Source organism: the organism of the source record quoted next, unplaced genomic scaffold (assembly GCF_019419815.1).
Source record: "Pyrus x bretschneideri cultivar Hongxiangsu unplaced genomic scaffold, Pyrus_bretschneideri_v1 Contig19, whole genome shotgun sequence".
NCBI lineage: Eukaryota > Viridiplantae > Streptophyta > Magnoliopsida > Rosales > Rosaceae > Pyrus > Pyrus x bretschneideri.
In genome coordinates this window covers 1,780,894-1,795,833 of record NW_025999490.1, presented here as the reverse complement: position 1 = coordinate 1,795,833, position 14,940 = coordinate 1,780,894, and the positions used below count along the sequence as shown (strand labels likewise).

Here is a 14,940-nt window from a genome sequence, read left to right as displayed (position 1 = left end):
CTCTTGTGGCGGAAGCGGCTGCTCGTAGAACACTTGTGCTCATCAACTGCTTAATCGGGAAGCATAAGATCCCTTGGAGGATTAAAACTATTTGCAATGAAATTTTGTGTTTAGTTAGTTTATTTTCTGAAATCTCCATTAACTAGCCACGTCTTTAGAACAAGTTCATCCGTTTTAGATAGATAAGGATAAGGCAAGGGCAAAGGCAGTGAAATTACTTTTACCATTCACTCTGAATAGTAATTGTATTTGTGCAAGTTCCACCGTTTGAGAAGAGAAGAGGAAGAGCAAGGATAATGACGATTACTATTCACATATATATATATATATATATATATATTGTATGCCTTACAAGGGTGTACTTAGTAAGTGAAAGGCCTTAGGTTCGATTTTCACTAAAGACGAATTTGAACCATATTATTGCTAGCCCATTATGAGGTTAAGCCCATCTCTCTCCCTCTTAGTGTAGATCGATTGGTCAAAAAAAAAAAAAAAAAAAGGATTACAAACAAGCATAATTAATTAAAAATAAAAGCGAATGAAGAATATGGTTGAATTTTGTAAGTTTGTTAAGTATGATTAATTTTAAGTGTGTTGTTAAAATATTTTGTATTTTTTTACCCTTGAATTAATACTGACCGTTGATTTTCAAAGTTATTTTAAATTAGATGAACAAGATTGTGCCATGTGGCACAACGTGTACTTTAAAAAAAAAAAATTAATGTTGAAAATTTGACTGTCCAAATGAGAAGACCGTTGGAACCGGTGGCTCAAGGCATCATGGCTCAGCTGCGGGCTCAAGGCACAGCAATTATTGCAAGGGCAGTCCAACGGGCTGCTGCCCTTGATCCAATTGCCCTTCTCTTTTGGAACTGGTGGAGATGAATTTGTTAAATTGAGGGCGATTCAACCTAAATGTCCAAGCATTTAGAGAAACCAATTTTCCGCTGATGCCTTAGCTAATTTAGGCCATCACAAATCCTCGAATTGTATTCGGCTCGACTCTTTTCCTGCTTGTGCCCAACAAGCTCTTCAACTGGACCTATATCCTTTACTGATTGCCCTAGACGCTTTTCTATTTATGATTCTTCTCTTCATAAAACATAATTCAATCCCATATTTTACCAAACTACAAAACTAAAAAGAAAAGAACAATAATTTCACGGCCCTCTGTTACGATACTCAGATAAATAAAAAATAAAATAATAAAAAAAACGAAGTTCATCTTGTACTAGTTTATAATCTTATTAACTATATATGATCACAACTCTCAAGATACATATAGATTAAAAAAAGAGAAAATGTTATTTTGGCGGGGACCGTACGCTTTTATTTTGTGGGTGGGTCGACCATATATAATTATATATGGACGGGACCATATTCTTTGTGTTTGTGTAGAAAAATAATTTGTGGCCAAATTGGCCGCACCCTCCTGTATTATTTGATTAAAAGTCAGATTCTCACACCAAACAAGTAACAGATAAACCTGAATTCTCCGCCACACATCAACTCCTTTGCTCAATGAAATTTGATTGATATTTTAATTACCATGCACAAACGGAGTCAAAGTTTGGTGCATTGGCTTCTTTATAATACTCCAAAGTCGTGTGTTTTGTCACACTGCCAGAAATCAACAATAATGAAGTTCCCAAGCTCTCCATTTCAACTCGCCATTCTCTCAATCCTTTCAGTCGTCACAGTTTCATGGGCAACTTCAGATCCACTTGTCAATATTGATGACTTTCTGCAATGCCTTTCTAAACAATCTCAGTCTACCAGCTCAATCCATGCAGCCATTTACACCCCTCAAAACACCTCTTTTCAATCTGTTCTGTCGGACCGTATTAAAAACCGCAGATTTTCTACATCCACAACTCCAAAACCTTTGGCCATTGTAGCAGCCAAGCACGAGTTCGATGTTCAAGCAACTGTTCTATGTGCAAAACAGCAAGGATTGCAAATCAGAATCCGAAGTGGTGGCCATGATTACGAGGGTCTGTCGTACGTGTCTCATGTACCCTTTATCATTCTTGACATGTTTCAACTCCAATCCGTTAATGTTAATGTTGCGGAGGAGACCGCTTGGGTTCAGTCCGGGGCTACCCTTGGCCAAATTTATTACAAAATTGCTGAGAAAAGCAACGTTCTAGGGTTTCCTGCTGGGGTTGGTCCAACGGTTGGTGCTGGTGGTCACTTTGGTGGCGGCGGGTATGGCCCTTTGATGCGTAAATATGGCCTTAGCATCGATAATATTATCGATGCTAAGATAGTTCTTGCAGATGGTAGAGTCCTTGATAGAAAATCAATGGGAGAAGATCTTTTCTGGGCTATTAGAGGAGGCGGTGGAGCTAGTTTCGGGGTCATTCTTTCGTGGAAGCTCAAGTTGGTTTCGGTTCCAGCTAAAGTGACTGTGTTCAACGTCTCAATAACCTTAGAGAAAGGGGCTACAGATGTCGTTTATAAGTGGCAATACGTAGCACCCCAGCTGCCTAAAGACCTCTTCATCAGAGTAAGGCCACTACAAGTGAACAGCACCGGGGGAAAGAAGACTGTGAAAGTATCATTCATTGGTCTTTTTTTGGGACGTACTAACAAGCTTCTTCCGTTGGTAAAGGAGCGCTTGCCCGAATTAGGTTTGCAACGAAGAGATTGTTTCGAAATGAGCTGGATTGAAAACAAAGTGTTCTTTGCTGATTACCCATTTGGAACTCCGATAACTGTTCTTCTCAACAGGACAAATGGACAACCAAGCTTCTTCAAAGCCAGGTCTGACTATGTGAAGAAACCGATTCCGAAACGAGTTATAGAATCCTTATGGAAGGAGATGATTAAGATAGACAATTTTTGGATGGACTGGAACCCGTACGGTGGAAGAATGGGCGAGATTTCTGAGTCGGCTACTCCGTCCCCTCACAGAGCTGGAAATCTATTTTTGATTCAATACTATGCGGTATGGGTAGAGGAAGGTGTTAAGGCAGCCAGCAAGTACCTTCAATTGTCAAGAAAGTTTTTTGACCTGATGACTCCATATGTCTCCAAGAACCCAAGAGAGGCCTTCCAAAACTACCGGGATCTAGAAATTGGGGCTAATCTGGATAATCAGACTAACTTTCGGATTGCGAAGACTTATGGAAGCAAGTATTTTAAAGGTAATTTTGATAGACTGGTACGTGTGAAAACCATGGTTGATCCTCATAATTTTTTCAAGCATGAACAAAGTATCCCACCGATTTAGCTACGAGACAGAACAGAAGGTTTGACAATGAATTACATGCAGTATGGTATGTCACGTCGTGCTCGATAATTACATTGATGTTTGTAATATTATTGATTCGATGTATTGTAAAGGAAGCCCCTGGTGTACAATTAGCTGGGGGTGGATTTGCTTAATTTACCTAAATTCTGTAGCCTATTGGGGCATGGTCTACTTTGACTTGGAGACCTCGTTTTGTCTCAAGAAAAAGTAAAAAGAGAGGTTTAACAAAACACTCTCGGTATTGTTTACTTTTAATAAAAATCATATTTATACATTTCCTTGGTATTATTCACTATACCTTTAAAAATGACTTTTCATTAAAAGGGAAGTTTTTTTGAACTTTTCGTTAGTTTTCCTAAAATGGATTCCATGATTGTTTAGCATTGGTCTTTTCCTTTTTTTTAAACGGATGAGTTTGATAGTCTATCTAACAAAATAATTTTGTTAGAGTATCTCCAATAGATGACATGGTCTTCACCGCCACTCTTAGGATCATAAAGAAATATTGCCTTCAATGCGAATATCCATATAATATAAACCTAAATTTGAGGTTCAAACACTTTTATACGATATTTTAATCAGGTGCTAATCACAGTTGGAATTGTAGTTCATGTTATATGGTTTAAATCACAACTGTTGGAAAATAATGGTAAAATTAATAAATAAATAAGGGAATTGTATTGTCACCTTAAAATTCTCACTTTACACTCTCAAACTTTTTATATTTAAAAAGAAAAATACAATTTGCTAAGAGTGTAGAATAAGATTTTTAAAGTGCCAATAACATTTTTCATAAATAAATATAGGATAAATTACACAAAATTATCTCAACTATTAATCGAACTACAATTTCATACGTCATGTTTTAAACATTGCAATATCATTCATTAACTTATAAATTTGTTACAAGGTCAAACTTCTGTTAAATTTTCTCAATTGACTGTTACTTGAAAAAAAGGCAGCCATGGCCGAACCTCAGCGCACCACCTAGCTTTGTTTCTCACTTGACAAAGCCATGTCTAACCATCCAACAAGATCACCACCTGGAACTCCACCTCCGTTGACCCGTGCACCTGGCTCGAGGCGAACCGTTTTTTGGGTTCGATTTCAGGTCTGATCTGCCGAATCTGCAACACCAACTGGAGTTTGCAGACTTGAGCATGCAGAAGGTACAACAAACGACCCAACCCGGCCCGAATCAGAGGAATTTCCCGCAACACCAACTCGAGTTTGCCGAGGTTCCCTCCTCGCCTTCAACGACGTTTTCGAAACACCAACAAATGCATTGTAGAGAATCTTCGTCCTGTTATGTGACGGCGTTTTCTTCAGCAACTCACTCTGCGGCGGCGCGTCTTTGGGCGGGTCCATAAAGAACCTCTCGATTCTCGAAGATCTTCGACCTCGCTTCCCACAACGCATTTGTCACCGGCGACTGGTACATTCCCCACCAGAGTCTAATAGGCTTCCGAGTAGAGCCGTTGGGCCCATATTGGGCCAGAGGCAGGTTTTCGAAAGGGGAAGAGAGAGTGGCGAAGACGGGAATGGTAGTCAGTGAATTGGGAGTTGCAGGAGTGGAAGAGAATAAATGAGTGAGTGCGTGAGGAAGAGAGTTTCCCCGAGTACCAGGAAGAGACAATGGCGGTGGGTTTTGTTGATGGGGCTGCGGGGGAGAATTGCAGAGGAAAAATGGTGGGGGAGGGTTTCTGGAACGGAAAGAGGGAAAAAGGGGCGGAGAAGGATGGAGCGGAGAAAAAGTGGGTGGTGGGGGGTGGGTCCCACAATTTCTTTCATAATTTTCTATATTTATTAATATTTAATCAATTTTTTAATTTAGTTGGGTGAGTATGCGAGTCCCGCACTTGCTATCTCATCATTTAACAATCAAAGTTAACAGAAAATTTAATGGAAGTATGACATAGAAATGAATTCGTAAGATAAGGTATAACATTACAATGTTTAAAACCTCAGGTATGAGATTGTGGTTCAATCCATACTTGAAGTAGTTTTGTATAATTTACCTATAAATATATAAAAATAAAAGCAACACATGTGAATGGCGAGGTCTCCACTGACAAAATCTGATAAAAAATGAGGTTCACATGAGATAATTGATGAGAGAAACTTTCATAAAACAAGTTTATCACCGTTATGACGTTTTAAACCATTAATACAAATTATTTTCAAAAAAATCTGCATATACATTGTATTAGTGGCTTAGCACGTGAACGGTGAACCCGTTCACCTAAGAGTTAAGAGTTAAATGTTTAGGGCCACAAGCTTGAAATTATTAGAGGAGTTGGGAGTTAAATAATTGAGGTTCAATCTATGGCAAGGGTTGAGATGGAGGGGGAACAAGTGAGTAAGTGGCCACAGTTCCAGCATCGCTGACAACTTTTCAATTTTTTGGCACATGGAGATTTCATAATTTTAGGAATAAAAGACCCATAGGCCATACCAACCAACTGGGATTTTTCTTTTTCACCAAAAAAAAAAAAAAAAAAAAAAAAAAAAAATTCCAATTTAGATGCGTATATATTTCCTTGTAGACTAGATATTGATATTGATCACGGTGTCACCTTAGTTGAACCAAACTCCTCTATGTATACTATTTATCTCCCGATCAAGAGAAAGAAGAAGATAGAAATGATCCATATATAATCTTCTAAGAGTATCTTCAAAGAAGATGTCAATTTTTCAACATAAGCTATAATAAGAAAAAAAAAAAAACGGCCACTAATTGTTTACAACCGAAATGCCAAATCATATGTAGCATGACATGGAATGGGAGCAAAGGAGCTTGCTGTCAAATTTGACAGTGGCTTCAATTTTTTTTTACTAATTATTAAAGTGGTGTGATATCCACACATCCCATTTTACTTCTCACACACTTTTTTAATTTTCGACCGTCAGATCGGATGAATCAAAGAAGATCAACGGACATAAATTATCAAGGGGTGTGTGAGAAGTAAAATAGAATGTGTGGATACCACATCCCTTATTAAATGTCTTTTATTAATATTTTAATGTCATTTATTAGGGGCTTCCTCTCAACTTTCAATAAAGCCTATCTTCGTCCAAAGATATCTGCATTCTCTGTTCTCTCGTTCTCACTAACCTCTGCTTCTCCATATATGCTGGGTCCCTGTAAGTCTCTCTGTAGGACCATCAAACCCAGCTGGCTTCGCCATTATTATACCTTCACCAAGTAGCAAAACCTCCATATCTCAAACCCCACTTTCTCTCTCTACTTTTTTCTCCACTTCACTCTCTTTGTGCTCTTCTCAGCTATTTCAAAGACTACCCAGATGGCTGATACGTTGGATGACCTTGCATTTTGGCTCCCCAACCAGATTCTCAAAGATGAAGACCCACCCGCCATGGAGCTCAACTCCAACACCATGAAAAGTGGGGGGGTTCAGATTACGGTTCGAAGCTGATGCTCCGAAGGCTCAGAAATTAATATGATTTTTATTATGAATTATTTATTATGAGGGGGCAGACAATTTTGTTTGGCTCAGCTTGGTGAATCGCATCCCCACGCAACGACATTGTGCCCCCCCTCCCCTCATGCTTTAACATGTCCTCTCACGTGTGACCACTCTTTAGTGGGCCACGCATACGAAGATAATTTTATTATCTCAAACTTAACCACATGTGCCATTCACTATGTGTGAAATTTTATGCAAAGGGGCACGATGTAATCAGTAATAGAATCGTTCAATATAAGTTGTATGTATAATTCAATCAAGATTCCAATGTGAGACATGGTACAACATGTTGATCAAAGCAAGTTAGAAAAAGCCAATTAGTCCCTACTAAATTTTCAATGATGGAATGTCTTTAAATGAACAAGTAAATTTTTTAACAAGAAGTTAGAAAAGTGAAATCCAGAAAGCCTACTAATTTGTCAATTTTGGAGAGATTTTTCTTGAAACTTGTAATAATTAAGTACTAACAAATTGCAACCTTGTGAGCAATATCTTTCTTCTTTTTATTTCTTTGGCTGATTAAAGATGTACATAACTAACCCCAAAGCAAGAGAAAAAAAACATGCACAACAAGAAGCTAAATAATGACTGTATGGAAGTGGTGGGATACTTTGTTCATTCCTAAAGAAATTACCAGGGTCGACCTTTGTCTTCACATTCACCAACCTATCAAAGTTATGCCTGAAGTACTTAATGCCAAAAACTCTCCCCTCCAAATAGCTTGCAATGCCATTAGCATTATGGTTGGTCCCAATGTCAAGATCCTTGTAGCTGTAAAAGGCTTCCCTCGGATTCTTGGAAACAAAAGGAGTCATGTACATGTAGAGCTTTCTTGTCAGATCAATATAATGATCTGATGCCTCAGTCCCTTGTATGTTCCAGTTTGTTGCATACTGAACCATCCAGAGATTCCCAGCTCTATGAGGAAATGGAGTTGCCGATGCTGATATCTCACTCATTTTCCCGCCGTGGGGGTTGAAGGTCAACAATGGTGCCTCAAGCTCAATCATTTTCTGAAAAATCCACTTCAAACCAGCTTTTGGAATTGGTTTTTTGACATAGTCTGACTTCCTCTTGAAGTGTGTAAGCACTTGAGGTGTTCTTGAAAGCAAAGCTTCAGTTGCTGTCCCGGTTGGGAAGCTCGTCCAGAAAAGCACAGATTGAGCCCAGCTCATTTCATTGCAATCAGATTGCTTCATACCCAATTCAGGGAAGCTCTTGTCCATGATTGAGAGAAGCCTCTCAGAGTCTCCGAGAAACATGGCAATAAATGAAGCTCTAAGAGTCTTATTGTTTTCTCCACTACTATTTGAAGTAGTACCATTTACAATATCCATGATAAGCCTGATGAACAAGTCATTGTCAAGCTTATCCGCGATATATTGCCAACGATAGACAATGTCCGTTGCATTTTGTTCCAGGGTTCTCGGAACCTTGAAAACAGTAACTGTTTCTGGAACGCGTACAAGATTAATTTTGTACGCGATCACAACTCCAAAGCTGGCTCCTCCGCCTCCGGTAATGGCCCAAAAAAGGTCTTCTCCCATTGATTTTCGGTCGAGAAGTTTACCGTGCACATTTACAAGTTGTGCATCAACTATGTTGTCAACTGACAAGCCGTACTTTCTCATCATATTACCGTATCCACCGCCACTGAAGTGGCCTCCAACACCAACTGTAGGGCAAACACCAGCAGGAAAGCCATGGATTTTGCTTTTCTCAGCAATTCTATAGTAAAGTTCACCAAGAGTAGCCCCAGCCTGGGCCCATGCAGTCTCGGATTTGATGTCTACATGGATGGATCGAAGATTAAACATGTCGAAGATGAAGAATGGAAATTCAGCCACGTATGATAAACCCTCGAAATCATGGCCTCCACTTCTAATCTTCATTTGGAAGTTATGGATTTGGGCACAAACAACGGATATTTGCACGTGGGACTCATGCAATGCAGTGAGGATGAGGAAGGGTTTTTGGGTTGTAGATGTGTTGAATCGGAGGTTTCGGATGTAAGATTCCAAAATGGATGAGTAGGAAGCATTGTTGGAAGTGTGAATTGCTGGGGCAATTGGGTGAGAGGGTTGGGAATGGTTTAGAAGGCAATCAACAAAGGTCTCATGATCAGCTGAAGCTGAAGCTGAAACTGCCCATGAAATAGATAGTAGCACAAGAACTGAAAGCTGTAAGATATGGGGAAGCCTTGGAATTGCCATTTGTAGCATATATTTTGATTGGAAATTGTTCTTGGTTTGTATGCATATATGATCTATCTCTAAATGTGGGTTTTATAAAGGATATGGGTTTGAGCGAGACAATTTCCAAATTAAGAATACATTAGGCAGGAATTATGCACAAGTCACCTCCCCCTTTTGACCTGTAGAAAATTCAAAGCAAAAAATAAATATTTATTTATTTCTATGATAATATTGGTACATCTACATCTATGGCGGTATAACTTGCAACTACATCCACATATATGCAAAATATTATATGTTTGGACATGCTTTTGTTATTTTGGAGGAAAATAAGTGGCATGTGGAAGGGTTAGATTTCATGGTAAGGAACTAGCTAGGGCTGTGCAGATTTGCGCGCTTTCCTTTGGCATATTTTGATGGAAACTAAGAGTTTAAGTATCTTTATTTTCTTGTTGCTTTTCCTCTGTCTTGGATGAATGTCCATCTTGGTTTTTCCTACCGGTCCATGCCTAAATTTATAAAGACCACACCGGACCTGTTTTAAAATGCACGAGGCAGGCTGGGGTGGGTATATGAATTCTGAGATTTGGAACTGGACTTAACTCGGCCTGTTTTCCACAGGTCCAATTATCACTGTAAGTCAGTACAAGGCAGGAATCGCAGCCTTCTCCCAGTTCTCAGAGAGGAGAATACATGTTTCATAAATTGCCAACAGAAGATTCAAACCCAATTTGCATGAAACGTTCCACTAATCAACCAAACATAATCTTAATAATACCCAACAGAAAATTCAAATTCAATTCAACAAAAGATTTGAAATTGTAACAGAACAGAGGTCAAGATTCAAGAAACCAACAAAATCCCTAAAGCATAATACCTTGAAACTGAAAGGGACCGTCAGCAGAGCTCGGCTTCCCTGCAAATATGGGTCTGAGTCAGATGGAGGACATGACTGATTCATCGTTTCGAGTTGTTCGACTCCATCGTTCGTCCACTCGAGTTCGACAGAGAGAGAGAGAGAGAGAGAGAGAGACTGACTTCGTCGTTTGTCCCTTCGAGTTTGACAGAGAGACTGAGAATCGAGAGGGATGACAGTCAGCCTGGACTCTGGGAGAGAGGGATCGAGATACGAGAGGGAGGACTGAGGAGAGAAGATTCAGTCTGAGTCTGGGAGAGTCTTCAAGATAGTGAACTGTGAGGTCTGCTTTAAAGCTCAAAGCTCGTGAAACACGTTGCTTAAAACTCAAAGCCTGCGTCATGCAAAATCAAAGAAAATCATGCTTAATTGCTAAATAACCATTCTCTAAACAATATATAATGTTAATTATTTGTAAATAATTCAATCCCAATATTCCATCAAATTAAAAAATTAAGTCCTCTGATTGATCGGTAAACATTGTCCACGCTCAATTTCGAAAACAATTTAGAGACTACTCTCTGCTAATGAGTATTTTATTTTATTTTTCTGATTTGGTGTTGTATCTGCCCTATTTTAATTTTCTGTGTATATTTTCGAAAGTAATCTGATTTGGTGTTGTATCTGCCCTATTTTAATTTTCAACAGTCAACCCCTGTTCATGTACAATGGAGAGGAGTACGTGGAGGTACATATCCTCAATGTTTAGGGCCACAAGCTTAAAATTATTAAAGTAGTTGGGAGTCAAATAATTGAGGTTCAATCTATGGAAAGGGTTTGGGGCCACAAGCATAAAATTATTGGAGGCAGATTCTCTGTCCTCTTATTTTTCGTGAATTCTTATTTTGTGTGGTCACGGTTAAGCCACGTCAACATTTTATATTTTTTTTTTTTTATAAAGATAATAAGACAAAAAAGAATAGTAATATAAAATGTTGACGTAAGTTAACCGTGACCACACAAACAGGAGGGCATGGAAGGGCACGGGAAGTGGGAGAGCAGAGAATCTGCCTCCAAAATTATTAATGTAGTTGGGATAATGGCGTAGCCAGTAATTATTTCGTGGGAGGGTTAAGCTAAAATTATTACCTTGAAGCTGAAAGGCTCCGTGAGCAGAGCTCGTCTTCTCTGCAAATATGGGTCTGAGTCAGATGGAGGACATGACTGGTTCATGGTTTCGAGTTGTTCGACTCCATCGTTCTTCCCCTCGAGTTCAACAGAGAGAGAGAGAGAGAGAGAGAGAGAGACTGACTTCGTCGTTTGTCCCTTCGAGTTTGACAGAGAGACAGAGAATCGAGAGGGATGACAGTCAGCCTGGACTCTGGGAGAGAGGGATCGAGATACGAGAGGGAGGACTGAGGAGAGAAGATTCACTCTGAGTCTGGGAGAGTCTTCAAGATAGTGAACTGAGTGAGGTCTGCTGCTTTAAAGCTCAAAGCCCGTGAAACACGTTGCTTAAAACTCAAAGCCCGCGTCATGCAAAATCAAATAAAATCATGCTTAATTGCTAAATAACCATTCCCTAAACAATATATAATGTTAATTATTTGTAAATAATTCAATCCCAATATTCCATCAAATTAAAAAATTAAGTCCTCTGATTGATCGGTAAACATTGTCCACGCTCAATTTCGAAAACAATTTAGAGACTACTCTCTGCTAATCAGTATTTTATTTTATTTTTCTGTGTATATTTTCGAAAGTAATCTGATTTGGTGTTATCTGCCCTATTTTAATTTTCAACAGTCAACCCCTGTTCATGCACAATGGAGAGGAGTACGTGGAGGTACATATCCTCAATGTTTAGGGCCACAAGCTTAAAATTATTAAAGTAGTTGGGAGTCAAATAATTGAGGTTCAATCTATGGAAAGGGTTTGGGGCCACAAGCATAAAATTATTGGAGGGCAGATTCTCTGTCCTCTTATTTTTCGTGCATTTTTGTTTTGTGTGGTCACAGTTAAGTCACGTCAACATTTTATATTGTTTTTTTTTATAAAGATAATAAGACAAAAAAGAATAGTAATATAAAATGTTGACGTAAGTTAACCGTGACCACACAAACAGGAGGGCATGGGAGGGTACGAGAAGTGGGAGGGCAGAGAATCTGCCTCCAAAATTATTAACGTAGTTGGGACAATGGCGTAGCCAGTAATTATTTCGTGGGAGGGTTAAGCTAAAATTATTACTATGAAATCAAATTTTCAATCTTTTATTGCCTACATAAAGTTATATAATAGTAAACTTGAAAGTAACAATTGAAGCAAGGAATTCATACTATGTTTTCTAAGCTTCTAACCTCAAAACTTTCAAGTGAATAAAATAAGAAACCATTTGTAGTATGGAAGTTTTAACTTATTACCTTTAAATTATAATATTGGTTAAAGTGATGAATTTATTTGACATTTATTAGCTCTTTTTTTTCCTCAAAAAACAGCCTTAATATTCAAAATTTTAATTCCCTAAGTGGAATATTACAATTAGAATTATAAAATAGCTAAATGATTAATATTTGGGAAATTTTATGTAGACCTAATGAAAAGATGGGTGTAGAATGATATTATCAACTAGCGAATGAGTGGGTCGAAGTGGTCCTGAGAGCCCCAGTTGGTGATTGGGTGGGTTGCTGGAAATTGAAAAGAGGGATTAACGGAGGGTGGAGACGAAGGTAAAATGATAATGGAGGAGGGTTGTGGCCTTCAACGAAATCGGGAGATCGTGTTGCCTGAGCTAAGTTGGGTTCGTCAGAAAAATATAGGGCTTCTGATGTAGATCTCTCTCTCTCTCTCTCTCTCTCTCAAATTTTGGTCTCTCATCAATTCCTTCTTCATCCAATTTCAAATGACTACCAGCTTTTTCATCCTTGAAAGCATATATAGCTTTTTAACTTGTCCAAGTTTGGGACTGCATCCTTATTCCACGAATTGCAGGATCACACCGGTCTTTTGAGCTGCAATTTGCAAGTTTTTTATTTATTTTTTAATTGGTCCATTAAGTTTTAAGGAAACTACAAAAAATGTGTAAAGGTCTCGGGTTCGAAATCTACTACTGGTGTGGAAGCCAGACTTGTGGTCAGAGGGGGCTGAAATGCCTCTATAAGTCTTCCTGAGCTCCGAAAGGAATTAATAACCGTGGTTTGCCACTCATTATCCCTTTTTTTAAATTATTATTATTATTATTATTATTATTTTTTAAGAAAATAGTAGTCGGACCAAAATCTAGTCCCATAGAGACCAGCACGAAGAACATTGATGAGATAAAGAGTAGGTCGGCGACGACAATTTTTGTAATGACAATCGGAATCATGTCCGATTACTGCCATTGTAGGTGGTTGGGAGGGTTTATGCGTTTGTGTTCTTTTTTTATTTTTTATTTATTTTTAAGTTTGTCAATTTTGTATTTGAGGGTAAAAAGGTAAGTTTGCCGGACAAAATTTTCAAGTTGGATGTAAAAAGAGAATTATTGGGTGTAAATAAAATTTCCCTTAATATTTTTAAGCTTAAAGAACCAAAACCCTCCCCATACCATAGCTCAAAGGAGCCTTGTACTTGGCTCCGTCATTGAGTTGGGAGTCAAATAATCGAGGCTCAATCTATGGAAAGGGTTAAAAAAAAAAAAAAGGAGGGAGCCAAAGGTCACTTAGGCAATCTCTAATAGAGAGGGTTAAAGTTTTAAAAGTAAAAAAATGGTCTGATTTATTGAAAAACTCATCACTAACTGATAACTATGTTATAATTCCATGGAATCCACTAGGTCATTATTTAGCCAAAGAAGTATCAGTGTTGCAATAATTTATTCAAATACAACGGTTATATTTGAAAACATATAACGATATTTTAATTAAATTAACTAATAAATTTAAAGTACAAGCTTAAAACAAATAAATTATTAAACGGATATGTTTAGCCCCTTTGGTTAGATGAAGATGATATATGAATATGTCTTGATTTTAAAATAATTTTTTATAAAACTATAATTTTGGACAGAATTATGTTTTATTTTTCAGTTGTAAATGGCTTTTAAGGCCTGCGAATAGCCTCCCTCCGACTTACAGTGACAGGCAAACTGGGTTGCGGATATATTTCCTTGTTGATATATGATCACGGTATCCCTTCAGTTGAAGCAAACTCCTTTATATATGCTATTTATCTCCATATCAAGAGAGAGAAGAAAATAGAAATGATGAGCTGCCCATATACAAGAAGAATTTTCAAAAGATGTGACTTTTTTTATTTTTTTATTTAATGGCCAAAATTAAATAAAGGTATACACTGTTTAATCGAGTATGTTCATCGTACATTGGACGGTTAAAAATTATAATTTTTTACTTAAAATTAAATATAAACATTACCTAATAAAAATTAACTGCATGATATACGATGAACGGACACAATTAATTGAACTTCCGAATTCTTACAAAGAGAATCCAAAGAGGATCCTCTTCCCTTATTTTTGTCACTTAATTTTTTTTATATTTATATTCAATTCAACGGCCATATTAAACAAGAATGTAAAATGAGAAAATGGATAAGATCACCTCCTTTTTCTTCTTTTTGTTTAAATACTTCCCTATTTGAATATTGCAACGTATTGCCAATGTAACGCCCGCTATCTAGTATCTTGGATGGCATTAATTTTTAATAGCAAATAAAAATTACGAATATGAATAATATATATGACAAATCATCCTTCAATGGTTGTAACTCTACTTGGCATTTTGTAAGGTTGCAGAAAGCTGCATATGATCATTTTAGTTTAGTGGTACTTATTTCTAGATTATTGGAAGTATTTATAATCTAATTACAACTGTTGTTGTGTCAAAGTTCTATAATTTAATTACAATTTACTTATCTACATTACTAATCACTATTAATATTGCCTTCAACTTTACAACACGTTGATCAAAGCAAGTTAGAAAAAAGACAATTAGTCCCCACTAAATTTGTATGACGGAATGTCTTTAAATGAACATGTAAATTTTTTAACAAGAAGATAGAAAAGTGAAACCCCGAAAAACCTACTAATTTTTCAATTTTTGGAGTGATTTTTATTGAAACTTGTAATAATTAAGTACTAATAAATTGGAA

At 37.5% G+C, this 14,940-nt stretch overlaps 2 protein-coding genes across 2 annotated transcripts; one reads left to right on the top strand and one right to left on the bottom strand.

Annotated features, from left to right (window-relative positions):
* Window positions 1-1,511: 1,511 nt before the first annotated feature.
* Window positions 1,512-3,431, top strand: LOC103952339 (berberine bridge enzyme-like 17). Its single transcript, XM_009363908.3, has one exon. The coding sequence runs from the start codon at window positions 1,550-1,552 to the stop codon at window positions 3,233-3,235; it is 1,686 nt and encodes a 561-aa protein (XP_009362183.2). The 5' UTR covers window positions 1,512-1,549; the 3' UTR covers window positions 3,236-3,431.
* Window positions 3,432-7,223: 3,792 nt separating this feature from the next.
* On the bottom strand, window positions 7,224-11,262 carry LOC103952420 (berberine bridge enzyme-like 8). The gene is made up of 3 exons (XM_048582839.1): window positions 10,945-11,262; window positions 9,817-10,189; window positions 7,224-9,118 (listed from the first exon to the last, which is right to left on the bottom strand). The coding sequence occupies exon 3, from the start codon at window positions 8,964-8,966 to the stop codon at window positions 7,248-7,250; it is 1,719 nt and encodes a 572-aa protein (XP_048438796.1). The 5' UTR covers window positions 8,967-9,118; window positions 9,817-10,189; window positions 10,945-11,262; the 3' UTR covers window positions 7,224-7,247.
* Between the last annotated feature and the right edge of the window lie 3,678 nt (window positions 11,263-14,940).